The 25,267-nt window shown below is 37.6% G+C and overlaps 1 protein-coding gene across 4 annotated transcripts in view; it reads right to left on the reverse strand.

The window, feature by feature from the left end:
* Positions 1-25,267, reverse strand: part of LANCL1 (LanC like glutathione S-transferase 1) — a 58,933-nt gene that overhangs the window by 27,786 nt on the left and 5,880 nt on the right. For all 4 annotated transcript variants that reach the window (XM_057551591.1, XM_007187860.2, XM_028167927.2 and 1 more), the window contains exon 4: positions 6,514-6,721. In XM_057551591.1, the coding sequence (XP_057407574.1) occupies positions 6,514-6,721 (208 nt within the window). The remainder of the gene's footprint in view (positions 1-6,513; positions 6,722-25,267) is intronic.

Consider the following 25,267-nt stretch of genomic DNA (forward strand, 5'->3'; position numbering starts at 1 on the left):
ATCTCTATACTTTAAATTTCTCATCTATAAAATGAATGGTCCCTTCTGATTTAAAAATTTATTTTTAAAGTAGTTACGTATAAACAATGCCTGTGTATGTATATTATTTAACTTTATATACTAAGAATGGTTAATAAGCATTTGAAGTATCAAAAATCATATCCCTGGAGTGATTGGTTATATCTGAAGTATTCTAGTAAGGAATCAACATTCAGAGAGACTTGGCACTTAAAATAACTATCAAAATTTACATCAGAGGAGTTGATAATAAGTGCAGTAAGGAATGTTAGAAAATGGATTTCATTGGTGGAATGAGTGGTGAAGATGGGTGGGACGTTTGGGAGATGGTACGGGCTCTAGCACCGTTTGATGAGTAAGATCTAAGGAGGGTCAAAGGATGATGTGGCTTTCTCTGAGCCACAAAAACAGGGCAGAGGACTAATCGTGTGTGTGTGTGTGTGTGTGTGTCTTCTTCCTAATAAATGTTTGTACATTTGGTAGAGTTTGGTTAACTGCTTGTGCCTTCATTTACTCAGTGGTAAGGTGATAGCTGAGAGGGTATATAGCCCCTACCTCTAATCTCTGGAGGCAACCAGTATCTACAAACAAGAAAACAAAAACCTAACAATTGCTACCACCAGGCTATACATCAGTAGGTAGAGTGTCCTAACTCTGAAAGGAAGGTACTTGTGAAAGAGAAAACAATCCTCCTCTCCCAACCCCTCCCTCCCCACTTCCACAAGCCTGTGGTGGGAGGGGAACACTTAGGGTTAAAAATGAAGAAGACATGTTTAAATAAGCAGAATGAGATGATTTCAGTGAGTAAAAAGGGCTGACAGTTATGAAACAATGACTGAGAAAAAGTTATGAAAGCATCCTTAAGGGAACTTACTCTCCAACAGGAAAGAGGGGTTTGAAAAAGCTTGGCTGGTTGCAGTTCCTGACATAAAAGTTAAATTTGTCCATATTACACCTCGACAAACGGAGGCATCTCGATCAAATTGGTTAAATATGCAAATGCTGGCTCATGCATTTTTCTCTATGACAAACACAGGCATTTAACTCACAGTGGAACAGTGGTTATGTTAGGAATAGGGACACAGTGGTCAGAGGTTGCTTTCAATTTTCTTGTAATACCTTGATTGACTTTTTTCCCCCCAATGCCAACAGAGTTATCTGGGTGGTTATGGACCATTTTTTTCTACTTCAATACCACACACACATACACACACACACACACACACACAATACCCCTAATATTTTTAAATAACTTAAAAACATTTATTAAGAAAAATTCTATTTTTTTCTCACACCAGAACTGGCAGCTCGGTAATGTTGAGAACTTAAGAAAATAAAATCTGTTACTAGATACAAACTCAACTGTTGTAGTAAACAGAATGAACATCTCAGAGTTTTCATGAGAATTTATTATCGAGTTTTAATATAAATGTATCAAACTATATAGAATTTAGAGATAGAAAAGCACTCTTGATTTTTGTAAAGGGTATTGAAAGAACTATTCAAAGAGGGAAATGACTATCAATTTTTTAAACAAACACTGCTCTATGGGAGTTACTAAAAACAATTATTGCATATTGCATTAACTCCAGTGATGTTCTCACCTAAATAAAATGTGTTTGAACCACTGAATTAGAAAACACCATTCCTTTATTTGCCAATGCTATGACCTGCATCACCACTAGGTGGCGATATATAATTAGCATACCAATTATTTTGCAACCAAACACATTTGCATCTGGGAAGTTGATAGTAAATACCTTTCAAATACTCGAAAATAAAGTATTGTTCAGTGCATCTCATTATAATAATACTTAAGAAGGAAGTATTCCATTTTTTCTGGATTTGAATTCAATTCATTAAAACTCATTAGTTGCATGTATCTAACCCAGTGTTCATAGTGCACTATTTACAATAGCCAAGACATGGAAGCAACCAAGCAACCTAAGAGTCCAGTGACAGATGAATGGATAAAGAAGATGTAGTATATATATACAATGGAATACTACTCAGCCATAAAAAAGAATGAAATAATGCCATTTGCAGCAACATGGCTGGACCTAGAGATTATTATTATAAATGAAGTAAGTCAGGCAGAGGAGGACAAATATCATATGATATCACTTATATATGGAATTAAAAAAAATGATACAAATGAACTTATTTACAAAACAGAAATAGTCTCACAGACAGAGAAAACAGACTTATGGTTACCAAAGGGGAAAGGGTGGGGGGAGGGATTAATTAGGAGTTTGGGATTAAAATATATACACCCTACTACATATAAAATAGATAATCAACAAGGACCTACTGTGTAGCACAGGGAACTGTACTCAATATCTTATAATAACCTATAATAGAAAAGATTCTAAAAAAGAATATATACATATTATATATAACTGAATCACTTTATTGTACACATGAAACACAATATTGTAAATCAACCATATTTCAATAAAAATTACAAACAAAGTCAGAGAGAGAAAGACAAAGGAAAAAAACTGTTGGTACGTTCCCTAAAAAAATAAAAAATAAAACTTATTAGTTGGATCTGACAATTACTAAAAGCAGGACTTTAAACTCCATGTTTTACATGCTATATTCTTAAGATAAAATGAAGAAATGACAGCATTTATCAATCAAATGGTTATTTTATATGTTTTCAGAAACTCTCAAACCCATATCATTGCGGCTCTATTTGTTTTGCTATGTTGATATTAATAGCAACTGATCTTTAGAAGAGGCAAGTCACTGAAGGAAGAAAAAAGACATATAAAAACGGGATAATTTTGTTCCACTCCTAGCAATATTTCCCCAGGGTGTTACTGGGAGAGTTTTTGCCTTTTGTCATCAAAAGTTTGTAACTTTTTAAAAAGAAGTCCTTTTCTTACTCATCACACTACAAAAGAGACAGGGTATAACATTTTCTGACCAGAAAGCCAAAGTTCTTCATCACTCTAAGTGCTGGCCCCAAAGCACACTATATGCTATAGTCACTTAACTGGGCACAAAACAGGCAATGCTCTTTATTTGTGTGGTGACACCAGCTATCTCTGTATAGAAGGAAGGGAGAAAACAGACACAGTATAAATCAAGCAGTGGGAAGAACTAGTGCTATTTATTATCTTCCCCAACACTTGCTTCAGACAACTGTAGGACAATTTGAACATGAACGCACACACGTGCACACACACTCCTTTTGGGGAGTCACAGACCCCTCCAAGAAAAGTGTAAATGTTCTCTCCATGTTGAATACAATTTGGGGGTTTTCTATATACCTCTGGAAGCCCTAAGATTCTCAAAATTCCAAAGCAGAGAACCCCTACATTAGGGAAACTGATTTCTTTGGATTCCAGTTTGTCTAAGGATTAGACTTTCATTAATCCCAAAGGTCCTTTTGGTTTCTAAAACTCAAGATTATGATTCTGAAAGACCACTATATTAAGCAAATACAGGAATGGTAAGCTGAAATACTATGCTGGCAGTAGAGCACAACACAGACACCACACGGAGAATATGAGTGTCTGTGATATTAAAGGGCTGTGTGATGTGAGGAAAAAGGTGATGTAAAAAGTAAAACAAGTAGGTTTATTAAATAATTGATGACATCAAGTAATTTTGGATTTCCTGAAGTTGAACTGAAAAGACTTAGAAATTTTTCCCTTAAAAGGGAAGAGATGTGAAAGTAATTTACAAATAATTCTTTTTTTCTTTCTGGTCTGCCATGAACTCTAGAAATCTAAAAAATTAACTCTGCATCCACAAACAGGCTATTTCCTATCATATATCCGCATTTTATATTTTTAACCTTAGCAAGTCTATAAATAAAATACTGTTGAAATGTAATAAAACCAAAAAAGATATAAAACACCTTCAATACCAAGGTATCAAAAAAAATAGAAATTTTAGTTTACTCTCTTAAGAGTGTTTTATAATAAACCAGTATTAATATATGGTATTATTCCCCAAAGAGTGTTAGAACAACAGGCCTGAAGATGTCCTGAGGAAAAAGGGTTGCCTACATGACAAGCGTGGCAAATTCTGTTCCCTAGAGTCACCTGGGTTCCCCCCAAGTATAAAAGCTAGTGAAGACTCTCAGCAGTCAGTAAAGGCACATATTTAACTTTGTTTAATTAGTGTTTCCCCACTGTGTCTGAATATACAACTCTTGTTTTCATTTAATACCTATTAACATTCTTCACATACCAAACTATTACTATTTGGCTGTACATATTTTGAGAGAGGCTGGCATTATATATAGACTATAAAGGCCACTACAATTTATTTTTATGAAAGTTAAGAGTGATTCATTGAATGAGACTTGCTTGTGAACCTCTGAAGCAGAGGGATCCTCAACAAATGAAATCAGGACTGATAATGCTATTCTAACAGTCATTTACAAGAATGAATAGTGGGAATCAAAAACCATGGTCAGCTCAAAGATGATCACTAATTAAAATGTTGCCAGACCCACTTAAAAAATGGGCTAAACTTTAACAGACACTTCACCAAAGAAGATATACAAATAGCAAATAAGTATATGAAAAGATGCCCCAAGACATATGTCATCAGAGAAACGCAAATTAAGCTAACAATGAGATATGAGTACACATCTATTAAAATGGCCAAAATCTGGAACACTGACAACACCAGATGCTGACAAAGATGTGGAGCAACAGGAACTCCCATTCACTGCTGGTGGGAATGCAAACTAGTACAGCCACTTTTGAAGACAGTTTATAAGTTTCTCCTAAAACTAAACATAGTCTTACCATACAATCCAGCAATCATGCTCCTTGGTATTTACCAGAAAGAGCTGGAAACTTATGTCCACACAAAAACCTGCAAATGGATGTTTTTAACAGCTTTGTTTATAATTGCCGAAACTTGGAAGAAACTAAGGTGTCCTTCAGTAGGTGAATGAATAAACTGTGGTACATCCAGACAATGGAATATTATTCAGCTCTAAAAAAAAAAATGAGCTATCAAGCCATGAAAAGACATGGAGAAATCTAAATGCATATTACTAAGTGAAAGAAGCCAATCTGAAAAGGCTACATACTATACGATTCCAACTCTGTGACATTCTGGAAAAGGCAAAACTATGGAGACAGTCAAAAGACCAATACTTGCCAGGGGTTAGGAAGAAGAGAGGAGGGATTAATAGGCAGAGCGCAGAAGACTTTTAGGGCAGTGAAACTACTCTGTATGATACTATAATGTTGGATACATGTCATTACACCTTTCTCCAAACCCATGAAATGTACAATGCCAAGAATGAACTACAGACTTTGGGTGATTATGATGGGTCAATGCAGGTTTATCGATTGCAGCCAAGTGTACTCTGGTGGAGGATGTTGATAACAGGGGAGGCTATGCATGTGTGGGTCAGGGGGTGTATGGGAAATCTCTGTACCTTCCTCTCAGTTTTGCTGTGAATTGAAAACTGCTCTAAAAAGTCAAGTCTATTAAACAACAAAACAAAGAAACCTCTGCTGTCATTGCAACTATCTGTGTGTTGGCATACTTATGGGGAGCCTAACAGCATGGCATGCAGAGTTGCATGGCAGCCAGATTTCTTAGTAGAATTCTGAAAGAGTGTTCAGTAAACTCTACTAAAGCAAAAACCGTAGTTTATTTGTACAAAAGTTTCTTAATTCTTCATGATTCACAAACTTCTAGTGGGTTGCCCTGATTTATATTAAAAATGAAAATCTGGATTTGCATGTCATTTGCCTGTAAGCAAAGCAGTTTTGACTCTGTGTTCCCTTCGGAGGCCTCTCCCAGCCCACTGCAGCACGTGCACCATGTTTCTTCAAATTATTGATCCTGGATAGCACCTTGGATTAGTAATCACATGATTAGGCTTTTGATCTCATTTATGCTAAGGAACTGATGTTTGATCTGGAACATGTCAGTGTCATTATATCTTTTTTTTTTTTTTTTTTTTTTTATTTATTTATTTTTTGGCTGCATTGGGTATTCCTTGCTGCACGTGGGCTTTTCTCTAGTTGTGGCGAGTCAGGACTACTCTTGGTTGCGGCGTGCGGGCTTCTCATTGCGGTGGCTTCTCTTGCTGTGGAGCACAGGCTCTAGGGCATGCAGGCTTTTCAGTAGTTGTGGCATGCGGGCTCAGTAGTTGTGGCTTGCAGGCTCTAGAGCGCAGGCTCAGTAGTTGTGGCGCATGGGCTTAGTTGCTCCGCAGCATGTGGGATCTTCCCGGACCAGGGCTCGAACCCGTGTCTGCTGCATTGGCAGGCAGATTCTTAACCACTGCGCCACCAGGGAAGCCCAGTGTCATTATACCTTGCAATAAAATAAGGATTATAATGGTTGTTCCTTAACTACAACTCAGGAATAATGTGATTGATCAAATGACAGCAGTAAGATTTACTGCTGAGAGAAAAGTAAATTCAATAAAGTGTTCTTTTGCTAACACACACAGAATTAAGGCATAATGTTTAGATAATAATTCTCGGAAAGAAACATGATTACCGGGTGATGCAGTCTTCTGCCCGCTTCTCATTGTTCATCTTGTGATGCACCACAGCAGCCACTGCCAGGGGACCCCCATCCCCACACAGGAAGGTGATGGAATGCTTGGTCAAACAGTTCAGACTTTGCTTTACATAGCCATGTGCCATCTGTAGGTAGGCAGGGTCCCCAAACACATCGTAGAGGTGTAAGTAAAGCACAGCAATACCTGAAAAGCAAAAAGAAAATCACGTACAGCTGAGGAAAGAGCAGTTGACTGTATTATTTTGGTGTACTGTCTACTCAGCAGTGTTGATTTTCGATAAGCTGTAACAAATACGTAAATTATCTGGAAGTTCAGATGACCTTAGTCTAGACTCAGCTTTATTACTAAGCAGCTCTAAGAACAGTAGGCAGACACTTCCTTGTTCTCAGTTTCCTCATCATTACAACTCTAAATTAAAATAGGAACTCTGAGAACTCTAAACCCAAGTTTAATATTAATCCTTGTTGCACTCTGGCTATTGTGCTGATGTATTCTTTTTGATGGTTAAAATGATAGGTAATCAACCTTTGGTAAATAATCACCTATTTATTTTACAAATAATTTACTTAATAATAAACAAGAAATGTTTGTTCTTATGAGCTAAAGAAATTCAAAGACTAGGGAATGAAAAACTAGATTTTTCTTTATATAGAAGATCATTTTTTGCATGAGAAGATAGGTAGAGTAACCAAATCCTCTATCCCAGTATTGTTCCAGGCAGGGGATTATAAGAAAACTATTAAGTTATTTGAGATCTAAGAAAATATACTCAGTTTCCCAATTTTTTTTTTTCCACTGTCAGGGACCCAGCCGCTTTAGGAACTATACCAGAAAAGCTGCCAATGCCTTTTGCGTTGGGCTTTACTTGATTTGCTTCTTATCCTACTCTTGAAGCCTGCTATATGTAAGTGAGGCCTTGTCTGTCCTCATTCCAAATGCCTGTCACAGTAGATAGAGCCTTTCCTCTGAAGCTGACTAGTCTCAGGGCAGACTCAAAGATGTGGGGCAGGGAGCCTGCCTGCCTGCAGCATTTCCAGAAACTCGTTTCTCCCCTTAAAGTACATTTTCCATCTCATTTACCATTTTTAGAAGACACAGAACCTCTGTTTAAATCTAAATTAACAGAGCCAATCTCTTTATGGATTTCAATGCAGTAAAAATGCAGTTTGCAAAATTACTTTTCACTGTACTGAGGACAATTTTAAATTTAGATAGTTTTCTTATCTCGCATGGGTGATTTCCAAAGCTTTGTGCTATAGACAATTCAATTTCACATGTATATTAAGGCCAAATTTTCATTTTCTGCCAAAGATAACCTTGTCTACTCTTTCAAAGCGACTTGGTGTTAGTAATTCTACAAGCTGCTGATCAGATGTACCAATACTTAAGCTTTGTAGACGTAAGTGTACAAAACCTGTACGTGGGTAAGAAAAAAAATTCTCCTTTTCACAAATGATCAATGTCAAGAGCTTCTTCTAGAATTAGGTCCTTAATAGGCTTCATCTCCATCCATACCAGGCATCTGCAGGCAATCCGTTTAAATTGTTACCCTTTCATTTTGCCCTCCTGTTCCCATCACTGCCTGTACTCCCCTAATTAAGTTATGTAGGCACCGAAGCCAGATAATGACATGACTGAGATCTGAGAAAATAAAAAGTGATTAAATACAAGCCCAATGATTGTTTTCCTTTTCAGACCTTTGTCTCTTATTATCAACAATTCCTCTTGGCCTAAACATTTAACAAACAAAACCCATTAAGGTGTGCAATTTTAAGGTTTGATGCATTTCTCATGAAAAACAGGTAATCATTTCTCAAGTCTCACAATATTTTATTTAGATGAAAAAAAATTTTTTTTTTCTTTTTTCTTTTTGATCAGCAGAGAATTAGCTTTCCATCACCTCAGGTTCTATTTCTCTCTGTCTTTTCATTCTGGGCCTCTGTGTCTGCATATTTTGATTAAGCAATCTTCTGTAGGTTGTAGTTTACAGTGCCTACCTTCTTCCCTGCTACAAGACACTAAAGGATGAAAAGGGTTTCAAGTGAGGAGTGCTGCTGCCAAACAGAAAAATCCTCCTGGACAACCTTATTACAAATCAGTCTAGGTCAGGAAAATAAGACAAAATGCCTAAGTCAAAGACATTTAATGCCTCATCAATATTTTATACCCCAGGTGGCCTAATGTAATAATAGAAAAAGTGGGGGAATTGCCTGTGACCAAATATCTTGAACTTGATTCTTATGATCTAACCTTTGACAATATTCATGCATATAACAACACCTTTGCATAAATACTGAAGGCTGAGCGATAATTGGCAAGGTGGGAAATAAAAACACAACTTCAAGGGCTCTGCAGGGTAAACTCATCCAGTCCTTATGTGTACTCACAACCCTGGCCTCAGTCCATGCTTTTTTTTTTTTTTTTTTTTTTTAAATATCCTATTTATTTGCTATTCAATATGGGTGTGGAAAAACTAGCTTAAGTCATTTTTTTAATGGAAATGCTAAAGGAGAACCACACAGGAAAATAGTCCACAAGAGAGCTTTATCCCTGGGAATCGAGTCAGTCCATGCTTTTAAAAACTCTTTTCAAAATGTAATTTTTATCAAAATAAATTTGTCCTTCATGGAAGAAGTCAAACAGTACTATAAGGCTTAATACGCATTTGCAGTCTCCTGCCCCAGTCTATTCCTGTCTCCCAGAAGCAACCACTTTCAATCATTTTATCTATTTCCTCTAGTGTCTGCCTCCATATTTCTAATAATATGCTATGTACTTTCTCTTGATTTTTCTTTATCAGTTATTTTTGATTCACATTCCAATCTGGAAGATAAGGATTTAGCTCTTATAATAGACACTGCTAAGTGGTCCCCCCAAATCTATCTCCCTCTTCTCTAAACAATACTGCCCTGGATTTTAGCTAGGCACATGGCGGCCCAGAACAGTCTCCTTTGCAGATGGGTATGGCCATGTGCATGGGTAAGTTCTGACCAATAAGACGTAGTGGGAATAATGGGGGTAAATTCAGAAGATGTTCTTGAAGGGAGGGGACCTGCCATTTCTTCCTTCCTGGCTGGAATGCAGATGTGATGGTGTAGCTGGAGCAGCCATTTTAGACCATGAAGTGGCAGCTCTGTGATGAGGATGGTAAAGCATCAAGATCAAAGAAGCTTAGAACCCAAAGGACTGTGAAGCTGCCACACACTGATTGCCTTACACAAGACAGAAATTCTGTTGTGTTAAAGCCACTGTTATTTTAGGCACATTCCCCTTATGCTAGTAAGCCTAATCCTAAGGAATACAGCTCTCTTCAAAGCTGGGGAGGTAGGCTGAAGGTAGATCACATAGGGTCTTGTAAATTTGAAAAGCACCATTTAAGAGCATAATTAAATTTGTGTTTTTAAAAGTTCACTGTAATTGAACTGTAAGGTTTGGAAAAGTGTATACGGAACAGTGGATGCAGGCGGAGCAATTTTAGGAGGACAGTTCAGGAGCACAAGCGAGAGACAAGAGTAGCTGCAGTAGAGATGACGTGAGACTGAACTGGAAAGATACTTGTCTTGGAAGGTAAAAGTCAACAGAACCTGGTGGGGAACGAGTGAGAAGGAAAAATCAAGATGACTCCCAGATGCCCAACTTCAACAGCTAGATGGGCAATGGTGCCATGCTCTGAGATGGCAAACACCTCTAGGGGAGGGCCAGGTCTGGGAGGGAAGATTACAGTTGTATCCATTCATAAACTCATCTCCAAATACGATTCCAGTCCCTAAAGGACATTTAATATAATGAGAAAGAATGTTTCTTACTGGCTTCTAGGATAACAACCATCAAAACTGGTCATGAGGCTCAATATAGAATGATGAACGGAGTTTAAACTTTTTAATGTTTTTTTTTTCTTTAATCATAGAATATGTTACTTAATCAAGAATATTCTTGGGCTTAAATTTGAGCAGCAGATAAAATGTCCTTCTATACTGTTTGCTAAGCAAAAGGTAGACTAATCAAGATTTGCTTCCTTCTTCTACCCCTTTCACCTCTTCTTCTAGACCAGAAAAGATTGAAATGAGATTTAAAATAAAAATATGCTCCAAATTGTTTCAGACTTCAGAATTATTTTGTTAAAAAAATGGAAGACCACCCTACCTTTTATGAATCTGGATGAAGTTTGACATTTTCATTGATATAAAATTTAAGTTAAATATTCTTTTATTTTTTAGCTGGTCCACTCCATGATAATGAGTGTCACTAAGCCATGAAAACTAATGCTTTTTGGTCTTAATTTTACTATCTTGTCAGATTTGCTCATATATATGACTTAAACATTGACATATTTAAAAAAGAAAATAATCCACCTGAAGAGAGATATGCTGAGAAATCAGTAAAGCAAAATCGAATCCATTATTTTCCCATTAATTCTCGAGTCATTAAAGGTGACTTTACAATAAATATTTGGGATAATATCCTAATTCTGTTAAGTAATGAGTACTTTCCTTCAGGAACAAGAGATTATTCCTACTCTGGATGATGTCTTACGTTATTTCCCAGAGGGTATAGGAAAGTTGTTATAGGGATATCATCTCTATTTTACATGCAAAACCAGACAAATTTAAGTCATATCAGTAAAGCACCATTTAGAATTAAGCATGTGAAGTCAGTCATTGTTTTAGAAATGGTATGTTAATTCCGTAGTTATTCACAGCCTTGGAAGCTGACTTGGTGGAGAAGGAACAGACAAGTGGGCAGAGTATCCGCTGTATCCCAGGGGAAAAAAAACACCATAAGGAAGTAGTTATGGGTGGGGTGTGGACTGAAAGGGGAGCTTCATTTGTGGGAAGCCCGAAATGGAGCAAAGGCAGAGAGTACTCCCAGCACGTGGAATTATCTGAGCGAATCCACGTAGACGAGACTAGAGGGTGACCTGGTTAGTAAGGCTGGACTCCTTGGGGGTTCAAATTATTAAAAACTAGACATAGAAATGTAGATCTGATGTTAACCTACTGTCAGTTTATGTAGAGGAGGAGTATTCAAAAACAGCATTTTTCAAAGATAAATGTGGCTATATGTGTTAGTCCAGGTCCTCTAAGATGGGACTGAATATATAAGACTTTATTAGGGACATACATAACATGAAGAGTACTGCAGGGCACCATACCAGCAATTGCATGCTTTGGCTTGGAAGTGACCTCTTCTGGTCCAGGGGGTCCACCCGGAGCCCCTGGACCAGAAGAGGTGGCCTCATCTAACTACAATGAAGTTGAGAGGTCTAATCCTCCTGGGACCCCAGAAGGAGAGGGACAACCCGATATGGACGAGCACTAGAAGTGCCTAACATGGGGCCTGGCAGGGAGGTGGCAGAAAGAGGGAGCCAAACCTTGGACAGGTCAGGTTTGAGATGTTCATTAGACATCCAAGTGAAGATGTCAAGCAGGCAGCTGGATATATGAGTCTGAGTTCGGGGAAGAGAGGCTGGACAAATGTCCTCCAAAAAATAAAAAAAGAACCTACTTATCTCCTGTGATCTCAGAGGCCGGTAGAAACCCAGATATCTATTACTTTGATCTTATAACTCCTGGAGCCTGTTTGGTTGCTCAGAACTGCAGTGTCCAATGTGACAAACTCTAACCATAAGTATCTATAGAAACTTAAGTTAGTTAAAGGTAAACACATTTAAAATTCAGTTTCTCAGTCACACTAGCCACATTTCAAATGCTTGATAGCCACATGTGGCTAGTGGCTGCTGCATGGACAGCAAAGAAACTATCCATCACAGCAGAATGGTCTAAGGACAGCACTGTTTTGAACACCAGGGACAGATGTCATTCTTTATAAGAAGTTCAGAATGTCTGGCACTGCCTCACAGCTCATCCTACGAATCTCTTGGTTTTGAAATGTTGAAAACTAATTTACTTGAAAGACAAAAACAAATAAAACTTTGCCGTAACAGGAATATGTCCTGGCTTTCAGTATGGAAGCTCTGAACCAGATTTTTTCTGTTCTGTTTCCTTCTGTAGCTACAACTCTGGGAAGGGAGGGTAAACTGTTTAGGGACACTTCTAAATCTGCAGTTTCCTTACTCAGCTCCTTATCTCCAGTAGTGCTATAAATATAGCCAGCTGTTGAGAAGTAATTAATACTAAGCCTTTGGATTTCTGAGGGATCATTAGTCCTATTCATCTTGACCAATCAAGACCTCGATGCATCTCAAATGTCTATGGAGATGATACAAATCTCCACAGATGTATGAAGCTCTCAAAGCACTTCTCTGTAATTCTGCATTTTAGAGATTATTCCTTAACATTATTCACTTATTTTACCACCAGCCTACACTGATGTAAAAACCTTTGCCATGGTACTTCAGATCTGCAAGTTATTTCCTTGTAGGTTAGGTGCTTTTGAAGACTCTCTTCATGTACTCTGGTGGGAAAAATCATGTTCAGATTAACGAGTACTGCTGGAGCCAACAGAGATGTTCAGCTAATGCCCAAGAATGGGTCTTAATAGTTCTGAGTGATACGGAGACAAGAACTTCCTAAAGGCGGGGGCATGGGTTGTTCCAACCTAAGTTTCAAATAAACTGTTCCCTAGTTGAAACTTTAAAGGCTCATCAATTACTTAATTTTTTTTTCCTTTCAGATTAATGGAAATGTAAGAAATGAAAGTTTTCTCTGATTAACCCCATACATCATGATCACCTGCTTTTTAAGCACGTTGACACTTTCTAATGTGTTATTCTGTAACTGTCTAAATTTTGTTTGTGTTTTGAGGGTGTGTGTTTCCATTTCTTCAGCTAAACGACAGGGCCTTCAGGGCAGGACTCCCGTTCCTAGTCACTGAAGTCACTCTCCACAAAGCCTGGGTGTAAACACCACACGGACTAGTGCATCCGGTCAGTCTTCAGATGAAAGCCGGGCACACTGCTGCCTTTCCAAATACTCCAGTACTCTTAATACAGGTAATCTGGGGAGGAAACCGGTTGTGACTCCACACCCTTAATTTAATAATATTGGCCCAAACAAAGAAGTGGAAATGTAACTTAAAAAAGGCAGATGAGCACTCTGAAGATGTGTCTTCTTTTCTCTGTTATCTATTTCCAGAGCTAAATAGGAAAAGAGGTTAAAATTTAAAAAAAGGAGATATATACTTTCCTCCTTCCTTCCCTCAGTGCCCTGCAGTGTACTGCTTTGTAACTGTCAAATTAGGAAGTGCTCCTAGTCTTTTATTCAGACTACCATAATAGGTGATAACTCCTTCAGCATAGTAGTCATTAAGAAGCACGGGTTCAGGAATCACTGCCTGGGATTGAAGCCTAGCTCTGCCACTTCCCTGCTGTGTGATCTTACCCCACTTACTAAACCTTTCTGTGCCTGAGCATCTTTATCTATAAAATGAAAATAACAGTAGCTACTCCCAGTTACTGTACATCATTCTGATCAGTACAATAGTCCCTAGCACATAGTAACTACTCAATAAATGTCCAAACCCCATTAGACTGTGAATCTCCATGAGTGTTGAATGAGTCACTTCGTCTCATCACTGATGCCTGATCTAAAGGGACAGAAAGTACAGAGGGAACCATATTCTTCCTCTTCCCATTTCCTGCCTCTCTCCTCCCTCACTGGCTCCTCAGACTGGGGAGGATTAGCAAAGTGTTCCCTATACATGTGCCATCTTGAGCTTTCTGGGAGTCTCCCCGCATCAGGCGCTCTCTCTTCTCAATCCTGTTTCTCATGTCATAACCCATTCTTTGGCTGTCCAGATGTTCTTTGAGTCTAGGGAGGTAAATTCAAATTGGGTGCAATAAGAAGGAAGCCCACTTTATGTCCAGGTCTAAACAGTATGCTCTGTATTCTGCTTTACCAGGTGTAAAGTGAACATTCTGAGCCCTGTCTCATTTCTGAGTTCATGCTCAATTGCATCAGAGGTTGAAGGGAAAGAGATGTGACTGACTCTTTTACATCCTAAAAGACATGAAATGAGTTGGATTCCCACCCTTTCCCCATTCCACCTAGTTATGTTTGTTATTATTTTTAGTTTGCTTAGATGGTAGCTAGAGTAGTAACAGCAGGCCACTCTCCATTCATTCATTCAGTTGTTCATTCAACAGATATTTATTAAGCACCAACTATGGACCTGGCATTGTATTAACTGCTGAAGTTAATGGAATGAAAATGACAAGACATGGACTCAGTCTCCTGGTGCTGTCCGTAGAAGTCAAATGCTTAGATACGTCTTCCTTCTTTACCTCCTCCTACTTCTTCTGATCTATCTTCAAACATTCTCATCCTGCTCTGTGCTTCACCCAAGCACACTGGTGATATCAAAACCCTCCAGCTGTTTCAAGCTTGTGTCTCAGCCATTTAAGATTACTGACAGCACAGTGATATCAGCACCATATAAAGTGCAGGCACAAAGAAAGCAGGCGACATTCTTGGTGCATTCATCTGTCTAGCAGTCACTGTGAAGAGCTCTAATAGACCCGGTGTAGATCCACGCCACTGATGCCTTCTGTTTGTCCTAGCAGTTTAGTGCTGCTCATGAAGGTGAAGGACACTTGGTCAGGGCTCAAATTAGACAATGAAATGCTGGCTCTGATGAAGAGCTACTTATAAGAATATCAAATTGCAAAGAAAAGACACCTGGCCAGTGCAGTTCCTTTCAAACAAGTCTGGTATCTGCAGAAACTAAGACCCACATGCTAAAGCTGTAGCTCAGAGGCTATACATTTGGCAGATCAGAGGAACAGCATCTTGAAACGCTTTAATAACTTGCATTTAGCGCGTGAGTTAATATTACTCTAGGGATTATGCTGCATATCCTCTCATTTAAAATGTTATCTAATACTTGAAAAGAGGAAATATATGCCAATCTTAGCCTCATTAACTTTGTGAGTTGGTTATAGAAGATTGGGTCATGTCTTCTAGAACTAAAGCCCCTAGAGTCTTGTGTGTATTTTTAAAGTGTGAGCTGATCATCATTTCCCTTGGGAATTATCATAGTTAAGAGTGGGAAAAAATGAAATTAAATGAGGGCTGGCACTTTCCCTCATTCTCTCTTAAAGATATTGGTGAGATCAGCCATCCCTTGGGTTTACTTAACTTTCCTACTTTGTTATCTGCGAGGGAAGCAATGTCTCCTACTAAATGCTTACTTCAAACACGAGAATACTTCCATCTGCTCATTTAATCCTTTATAACAGCAATTCCTCACCAGTGTTTCATGTTTTCCATTTTATAAAGCACTTTAAAATCTTCTCCACCCTAGAACAGATATACTTCAAACAAAACCCAGGTGGCAGGGGGCGTCATGCTCTCTGGTGAGTCCCCAGAGATCCCTGGACACCACCTACCATCACTTAATAGCTGGCCTTTAGATTTGATCTTAAGGGGCTTCCATGCCCGCTATTTTTCTACACTGTCTGCTATATGCACAGGCATAAAGAACCAAATGGCTTCCCTTAGCCCCCAAACTGGGATCACGCAGCAAAGAATTCTTGAAAATCTACCAGGATAGGATTAAGGCTAAAAAAGAACAACTCAGTGCTTACTGCTGGTGTGTGTCATACATCAATATCATGATGCACTGCACTTCAGTGTATTAAATTTTATAAAAGGGGATTTCAGTGAAAAGAACTGAGACTGTTCATTTCAAATATCGCCTTATTAACAGTTGCGAGAGCTACTGATTGCTTTCAGACTAGGGGTAATATTTTACTCAAGAAGATCCTCAACATGCCTTTTCAAATACAAGCAATTATGAGGAAAAGCTTCTGTTTTGGCCGAGTTAATTTTCTATCCTGAAACCACATTGAATATATTAATTCAGGATTAGGAAGGGGAAAAACACATTCTATGGAACAATGCTGGAGATTACACTTTTCTAGTTGCCAATGCCCATAAATCTTTCTAGGGTTTCCTCTATGTCCAGTCCCAAACAACTTTTTCCTGTAGACATTTTAATAGTAATTACTGTTGCCTGTCTAACAAGCCATGTTTCCCTCTAGCTTTCTAAATTCCTCCTGTCATGTTTGAGCAGGGCTTATCCTGATTTTCTTTCCTTAAACACTTAAAATTGACTAGTCATTAGCCATTTCTAAAAAGTTCATACAGCATAAGTATCATCATGTAGGTATCACTCAAATTATTCCATCTTACAGCTTATGTGTAGATCTTCTTCACTTATAAAATGCACGGAGTAAACCAGAATATAGGAGTGGAGAGTAAACAACACACACACACACACACACACACACTCACACTCTCATGGGGTAAAGAGCACGGCTCTAAAGCCAGGCTTGCTGCAACGAATCTTATCTTTGGCACTTACTAGCTGTGTAACCATGAACAAGGTGCTCAGCTTCACTATGCTTCAGTTATCTCCATCTGTGAAATCAGGATGTGAATGGTATCCACACCACAGAGTTGTTTTGAGATTTAGATGTGTTATTTAATGCAAAGCACTTACATCAGTGCCTGGCGTTAACATTAGTTACTGGCATACATGCACACACTCTCTGGCTCCCGTCATTCAAATGTCAATACTATTAACATTTTATTAACAAGAATCATGTTTTAATCTTCACTCCTGTCTTTCCACAGTCAAATGATCACAAAACTGCATACTGATGATCCTCATTCCTTTAGGAGCCAAAATTCAATGTATTTTATTATTAAAGTATTGAATTCTTGTTTTTTGAACATTAATGTATAGTAATAATTTGTTAACTCTCAGTTACTAACTGAAAAATTGATTATTCATGACACTTCATTCCTGAATAAGTAACAGAGAGGATTTACAGTAATAACTGCTTCATTTGCCAATATGAGACAGCTGTGGGGTTTTAAAAATTCTTCCCTCCTTTCCTTCCGAAGGGTCAAGGCATTTTACCTCTCTGCTGTGAACAAAAAAAAGGTAAAAGCCAAGAATACGGCTTATAAAACTGCACTATGACAACCCACATGTATAAATAAATATGCAGGCTTTGGAGAAGATGATGTCTGAATCCTATTAAAAGCTTATGTTAACCACTCTCATCACTGTATTATATCCTCTGCTTCATTTAAAAATAAAAGCCAAGATAATTTCAGCTGTAAAATAGTTTGTGAAATGAATGTTAACTTTCTGAAGCAATGATTTGCTCCTTTTAAATTTCAACTTAAACTTGTATGTATCACCCTTATCAATAAAGCATTATAGTGTTTTCTAAAGCACATACGACACACAGAGGTGCTCTAACAGAAATTCCAATAAGTACCCTGTCACTAATTGTCTCAATTTTTGCTGGAAAAAAACAAAAAACAGAAAATGGAAAAAAATGACATGAGTCCAGTTTTTCAGCTTGAAGTACATATGTAACATTAAAAACATATGGATGCTTCCTCTCTTCACTAAAACTCTTTCAAGATCAAGTGAGTAACTGAGACAAATCTAGGCATAGCATGAATGAGGTATGATGAAGTTGGGCAGCCTAGCTCTATAGTTTTCTTTAGAGTCATGAACCAGAAACACAGACACATTATTATGGGGTGTACTATGGATTGATAAATGTTTCAAACAAATTAACGACTTTGAACTACAATCCTGCAGCCTGTGGACCACATTCACAGAAACATAGACAAGATGACAAGGCAGAGGGCTATGTACCAGATGAAGAACAAGATAAACCCCCAGAAAAACAACTAAATGAAGTGGAGATAGGCAACCTTCCAGAAAAAGAATTCAGAATAATGATAGTGAAGATGATCCAGGACCTTGGAAAAAGAATGGAGGCAAAGGTTGAGAAGATACAAGAAATGTTTAATAAAGACCTAGAAGAATTAAAGAACAAACAAACAGAGATGAACAATACAATAACTGAAATGAAAACTACACTAGAAGGAATCAATAGCAGAATAACTGAGGCAGAAGAACGTAAAAGTGACCTGGAAGACAAAATAGTGGAATTCACTGCTGCGAAACAGAATAAAGAAAAAAGAATAAAAAGAAATGAAGACAACCTAAGAGACCCCTGGGACAACATTAAACGCAACAACATTCGCATTATGGGGGTCCCAGAAGAAGAGAGAGAGAAAGGACCAGAGAAAATATTTGAAGAGATTATAGTCGAAAACTTCCCTAACATGGGAAAAGAAATCGCCTCCCAAGTCCAGGAAGCACAGAGAGTCCCATACAGGATAAACCCAAGGAGAAACATGCCGAGACACATAGTAATCAAATTGGCAAAAATTAAAGACAAAGAAAAATTATTGAAAGCAGCAAGGGAAAAGTGACAAATAATATACAAGGGAACTCCCATAAGGTTAACAGCTGATTTCTCAGCAGAAACTCTACAAGACAGAAGGGAGTGGCACGATATACTTAAAGTGATGAAAGGGAAGAACCTACAACCAAGATTACTCTACCCAGCAAGGATCTCATTCAGACTCAATGGAGAAATCAAAAGCTTTACAGACCAGCAAAAAAAGCTAAGACAATTCAGCACCACCAAACCAGCTCTACAGCAAATGCTAAAGGAACTTCTGTAAGTGGGAAACACAAGAGAGGAAAAGGACCTACAAAAACAAACCCCAAATAATTAAGAAAATGGTAATGGTAATACATATCGATAATTACTTTAAACACGAATGGATTAAATGCTCCAACCAAAAGACACAGGCTTACTGAATGGATACATAAACAAGACCCATATATATGCTGTCTACAAGAGACCCACTTCAGACCTAGGGACACATACAGACTGGAAGTGAGGGGATGGAAAAAGATATTCCATGCAAATGGAAATCAAAAGAAAGCTGGAGTAGCAATACTCATATCAGATAAAATAGACTTATAAATAAAGAGTATTACAAGGGACAAAGAAGGACACTACATAATGATCAAGGGATCAATCCAAGAAGAAGATATAACAATTGTAAACATTTATGCACGCAACATAGGAGCACCTAAATATATAAGGCAACTGCTAACAACTGTAAAAGAGGAAATCGACAGTAACACAATAATAGTGGGGGCCTTTAACACCTGACTTAACACCAATGGACAGATCATCCAAAATGAAAATAAATAAGGAAACAGAAGCTTTAAATGACACAATAGACCAGATAGATTTAATTGATATTTGTAGGACATTCCATCCAAAAACAGCAGATTACGCTTTCTTCTCAGGTGTGCTCGGAACATTCTCCAGGATAGATCACATCTTGGGTCACAAATCAAGCCTCAGTAAATTTAAGAAAATTGAAATCATATCAAGCATCTTTCCTGACCACAATGCTATGAGATTAGAAATGAATTACAGGGAAAAAAATGTAAAAAACACAAACACATGGAGGCTAAACAATACGTTACTAAACAACCAAGAGATCACTGAAGAAATCAAAGAGAACATCAAAATATACCTAGAGACAAATGACAATGAAAACACGACGATCCAAAACCTAAGGGATGCAGCAAAAGCAGTTCTAAGAGGGAAGTTTATAGCTATACAAGCCTACCTCAAGAAACAAGAAAAATCTCAAGTAAATAATCTAACCTTTCACCTCAAGGAACTAGAAAAAGAAGAACAAACAAAACCCAAAGTTAGCAGAAGGAAAGAAACCATAACGATCAGAGCAGAAATAAATGAAATAGAAACAAAGAAAACAATAGCAAAGATCAATAAAACTAAAAGCTGGTTCTTTGAGAAGATAAACAAAATTGATAAACCATCAGCCAGACTCATCAAGAAAAACAGGGAGAGGACTCAAATCAATAAAATTAGAAATGAAAAAGGAGAAGTTACAACAGACACCGCAGAAATACAAAACATCCTAAGAGACTACTACAAGCAACTCTATGCCAATAAAATGGACAACCTGGAAGAAATGGACAAATTCTTAGAAAGGTATAACCTTCCAAGACTGAACCAGGAAGAAACAGAAAATATGAACAGACCAATCACAAGTAATGAAATTGAAACTGTGATTAAAAATCTTCCAACAAACAAAAGTCCAGGACCAGATGGCTTCACAGGTGAATTCTATCAAACATTTAGAGAAGAGCTAACACCCATCCTTCTCAAACTCTTCCAAAAAAATTGCAGAGGAAGGAACACTCCTAAACTCATTCTATGAGGCCACCATCACCCTGATACCAAAACCAGACAAAGACACTACAGAAAAAGAAAATTACAGAGCAATATCACTGATGAATATAGATGCAAAAATCCTCAACAAAATACTAGCAAACAGAATCCAACAACACATTAAAAGGATCATACACCACGATCAAGTGGGTTTTATCCCAGGGATGCAAGGATTCTTCAATATACGCAAATCAATCAGTGTGATACACCATATTAACAAATTGAAGAATAAAAACCATGTGATCATCTCAATAGATGCAGAAAAAGCTTTTGACAAAATTCAACACCCATTTATGATAAAAACTCTCCAGAAAGTGGGCATAGAGGGAACCTACCTCAACATAATAAAGGCCATATACGACAAACCCACAGCAAACATCATTCTCAATGGTGAAAAACTGAAAGCATTTCCTCTAAGATCAGGCACGAGACAAGGATGTCCACTCTCACCACTATTATTCAACATAGTTTTGGAAGTCCTAGCCATGGCAATCAGAGAAGAAAAAGAAATAAAAGGAATACAAATTGGAAAAGAAGTGAAACTGTCACTGTTTGCAGATCACATGATACTATACATAGAGAATCCTAAAAGTGCCACCAGAAAACTACTAGAGCTAATCAATGAATTTGGTAAAGTTGCAGGATACAAAATTAATGCACAGAAATCTCTTGCATTCCTATACACTAATGATGAAAAATCTGAAAGAGAAATTAAGGAAATACTCCCATTTACCACTGCAACAAAAAGAATAAAACACCTAGGAATAAACCTACCTAGGGAGACAAAAGATCTGTATGCAGAAAACTATAAGACCCTGATGAAAGAAATTAAAGATGATACAAAGAGATGGAGAGATATATTATGTTCTTGGATTGGAAGAATCAACATTGTGAAAATGACAGTACTACACAAAGCAATCTACAGATTCAATGCAATCCCTATCAAATTACCAACGGCATTTTTTATGGAACTAGAACAAATCATCTTAAAATTTGTATGGAGACACAAAAGACCCCGAATAGCCAAAGCGGTCTTGAGGGAAAAAAACGGACCTGGAGGAATCAGATTCCCTGACTTCAGACTATACTACAAAGCTACGGTAATCAAGACAATATGGTACTGGCACAAAAACAGAAACATAGATCAATGGAACAAGATAGAAAGCCCAGAGATAAACCCACGCACCTATGGTCAACTAATCTATGACAAAGGAGGCAAAGATATACAATGGAGAAAAGACAGTCTCTTCAATAAGTGGTGCTGGGAAAACTGGACAGCTGCATGTAAAAGAATGAAACTAGAACACCTTACACAAAAATAAACTCAAAATGGATTCGAGACCTAAATGTAAGACCGAACACTATAAAACTCTTAGAGGAAAACATAGGAAGAACACTCTTTGACATAAATCACAGCAAGATCTTTTTTGATCCACCTCCTAGAGTAATGGAAATAAAAACAAAAATAAACAAATGGGACCCAATGAAACTTCAAAGCTTTTGCACAGCAAAGGAAACCATAAACAAGACGAAAAGACAACCCTCAGAATGGGAGAAAATATTTGCAAACGAATCAACAGACAAAGGATTAATCTCCAAATTATATAAACAGCTCATGCAGCTCAATATTAAAGAAACAAACAACCCAATTCAAAAATGGGCAGAAGACCTAAATAGACATTTCTCCAAAGACATACAGATGGCCAAGAAGCACATGAAAAGCTGCTCAACGTCACTAATTATTAGAGAAATGCAAATCAAAACTACAATGAGGTATCACCTCACACCAGTTAGAATGGGCTTCATCAGAAAATCTACAAACAACAAATGCTGGAGATTGTGTGGAGAAAAGGGAACACTCTTGCACTGTTGGTGGGAATGTAAATTGATACAGCTACTATGGAGAACAGTATGGAGGTTCCTTAAAAAACTAAAAATAGAATTACCATATGATCCAGCAGTCCCATTACTGGGCATATACCCAGAGAAAACCATAATTCAAAAAGACACATGCACCCCAGTGTTCATTGCAGCACTATTTACAATAGCCAGGTCATGGAAGCAACCTAAATGTCCATCGACAGACGAATGGATAAAGAAGTTGTGGTACATATATACAATGGAATATTACTCAGCCATGAAAAGGAACAAAATTGAGTCATTTGTTGAGACATGGATGGACCTAGAGACTGTCATACAGAATGAAGTAAGTCAGAAAGGGAAAAACAAATATTCTGTATTAATCCATGTATGTGGAACCTAGTAAAATGGTACAGATGAACCGGTTTGCAGTTGCAGAAGTTGAGACACAGATGTAGAAAACAAACATATGGACACCAAGGGGGGAAAACCACGGTGGGGTGGGGATGGTGGTGTGCTGAATTGGGCGATTGGGATTGACATGTATACACTGATGTGTATAAAATTGATGACTAATAAGAACCTGCAATATAAAAAAACAAACAAAAAAAAACAACTAATACTAAACTTTCTTTGGGTTATTTGTATGGAAATATGTTAATATAAATGTTTCAGATATTATATGAAATTTCTAAAAATCTTATATGTTCTGGTATAATGTTATAAGTCATAATTCTAGTTATTACTTTAAAATGTACATCTCAGAAATAACTAAAAAAAACCAAAACAAAAAACAAATTAAGGACTTTATATCCCTGCAAGAAGCAAACAAGACTTGAGAGGAAGCAGAAAGGGGAGGCAGAGAGCTGTTTAATCAAGCTGAGAAAACAATAATGTTTCCCAGTATCAAATTTAGAACCTGTTGTAGCCCCTTTGTAAATTGAAATTACACTTGGCTCTACAAAAATTATTTATGATTTGGCATTTCTATAATACTTCCTTTCTATGGCAGGCTTTATGAAAAGACTATTACTTACTGCAATAAGCAAATGAACTTAAAAATGAATAAGAAATTTTCACTCAAAATCAAATATCAATTTCCCTAGAAATACAGAGCAGGCAAAATATTGCTTAGCAAATTTCAAATATTTATAGACATTGGTAAATTTATCCTTATAAAAATTTCCCCGAAGTGGGCAGAAGCTAGAGATCCTTTGGCAGATGAAAAAAATTGTGTCTTGCTGTCTAAATACTCTGTGCAAGCACAGGAACAAAAAAGGATCATTTTTTTTGTTATACAGAACTTATAGCAGAGATTGCTAGGTCTTACCCCCAAATCCACGCTCCTCTTTCCTTTAGTAACAGAACCTCAGGTAACAGACTACATTCACCATCCTTTCTTTCTAAGGGGTATGAATATGTGACTATGCTCCAGCCAATGCAAAGAAAGTAGAATTGAAATGCTGAGTGCGACTTCCAGGAAGTCTTTTTAAAGGGAAGAAATGCACTTGTCTTTGCCTCTTTTTACTCTGCAGCCTTGAAAAGCCGATGTAATGGCTGGATATTCAGTCACTATTTGGCTGAGGGTTAGAAGCCAGTGGCTGAGGGATAATGTAGCAGAAAGAAAGGAGCCTGGGTTCCTTTTGACATCCTGAGGCCATCATAGCAGCCCTGGACCCCCTCCCTCTGGCTTTCTTTTACATTAGAGGAAAAAACAAAACAAAACAAAAACTTCTATCTTATTTAAGTCACTGTAATTCTGATTATTTTGGGTATATGCAACTGAACCCAATCCTATTCCAAAACCAAGCCTATCTGAATCAGCACAAATATCAGACCATGCTTCCACTGGGGAATGAAACTTAACAAAATAAGATGGTAATTTAAGGTTCTAGTTGTAACAGTCATGTAGTTTCTCAAATAAACTATGTGTTGTATGCAAAAGCTTTCATTGCATACTGACAACAGATGCTTAATAAACATGAATGCTGAAGAAGAAAATAAAGTTTTAAAGGATTTCTACAATTAGTATTTCCCAAAGTAATATTATTTTGGACAAGTTAATAACAAGAGCAAATAATAAGTTAATATTTATAGAAATATGACCCTAAATTTGGGGAACAAAGTTAAAAATATATAATCCCCTTTTCCTCAAAAGTATTACTTTTTGAAAGATAATGAAGGGACTTCCCTGGTGGCGCAGAGGTTAAGGATCTGCCTGCCAATGCAGGGGACACGGGTTCGAGCCCTAGTCCGGGAAGATCCCACATGCTGCGGAGCAACTAAGCCCGTGTGCCACAACTGCTGAGCCCACGTGCCACAACTACTGAAGCCTGTGGGCCTAAAGCCCGTGCTCCACAACAAGAGAAGCCACCGCAATGAGAAGCCTACACACTGCAATGAAGAGTAGCCCATGCTCGCCGCAACCAGAGAAAGCCCAGGCGCGGCAACGAAGACCCAACGCAGCCAAAAATAAATAAATAAATAAATTAATTATTTTAAAAAAAGAAAGATAATGAGGCACAAAAAGTAACATACAAAGCCACACATAATTATGTAAACACTGCTCTGAGACATAACACCAAGTATTTTTATTGTGTTAAGATGTTTATGAATGTATTTTTGGTAATAAAATAGCAGTTATGAATAGATGATACTTGATAAGACATAATATAATGGGAGGAAAAGGTATTATGATTTTCTGCGGTTGAATCAGCTTTAGTTTCTCATGCAACTCAGAGTTTTATGCT

Source organism: Balaenoptera acutorostrata, chromosome 8 (assembly GCF_949987535.1).
Source record: "Balaenoptera acutorostrata chromosome 8, mBalAcu1.1, whole genome shotgun sequence".
Classification (NCBI taxonomy): Eukaryota; Metazoa; Chordata; class Mammalia; order Artiodactyla; family Balaenopteridae; genus Balaenoptera; species Balaenoptera acutorostrata.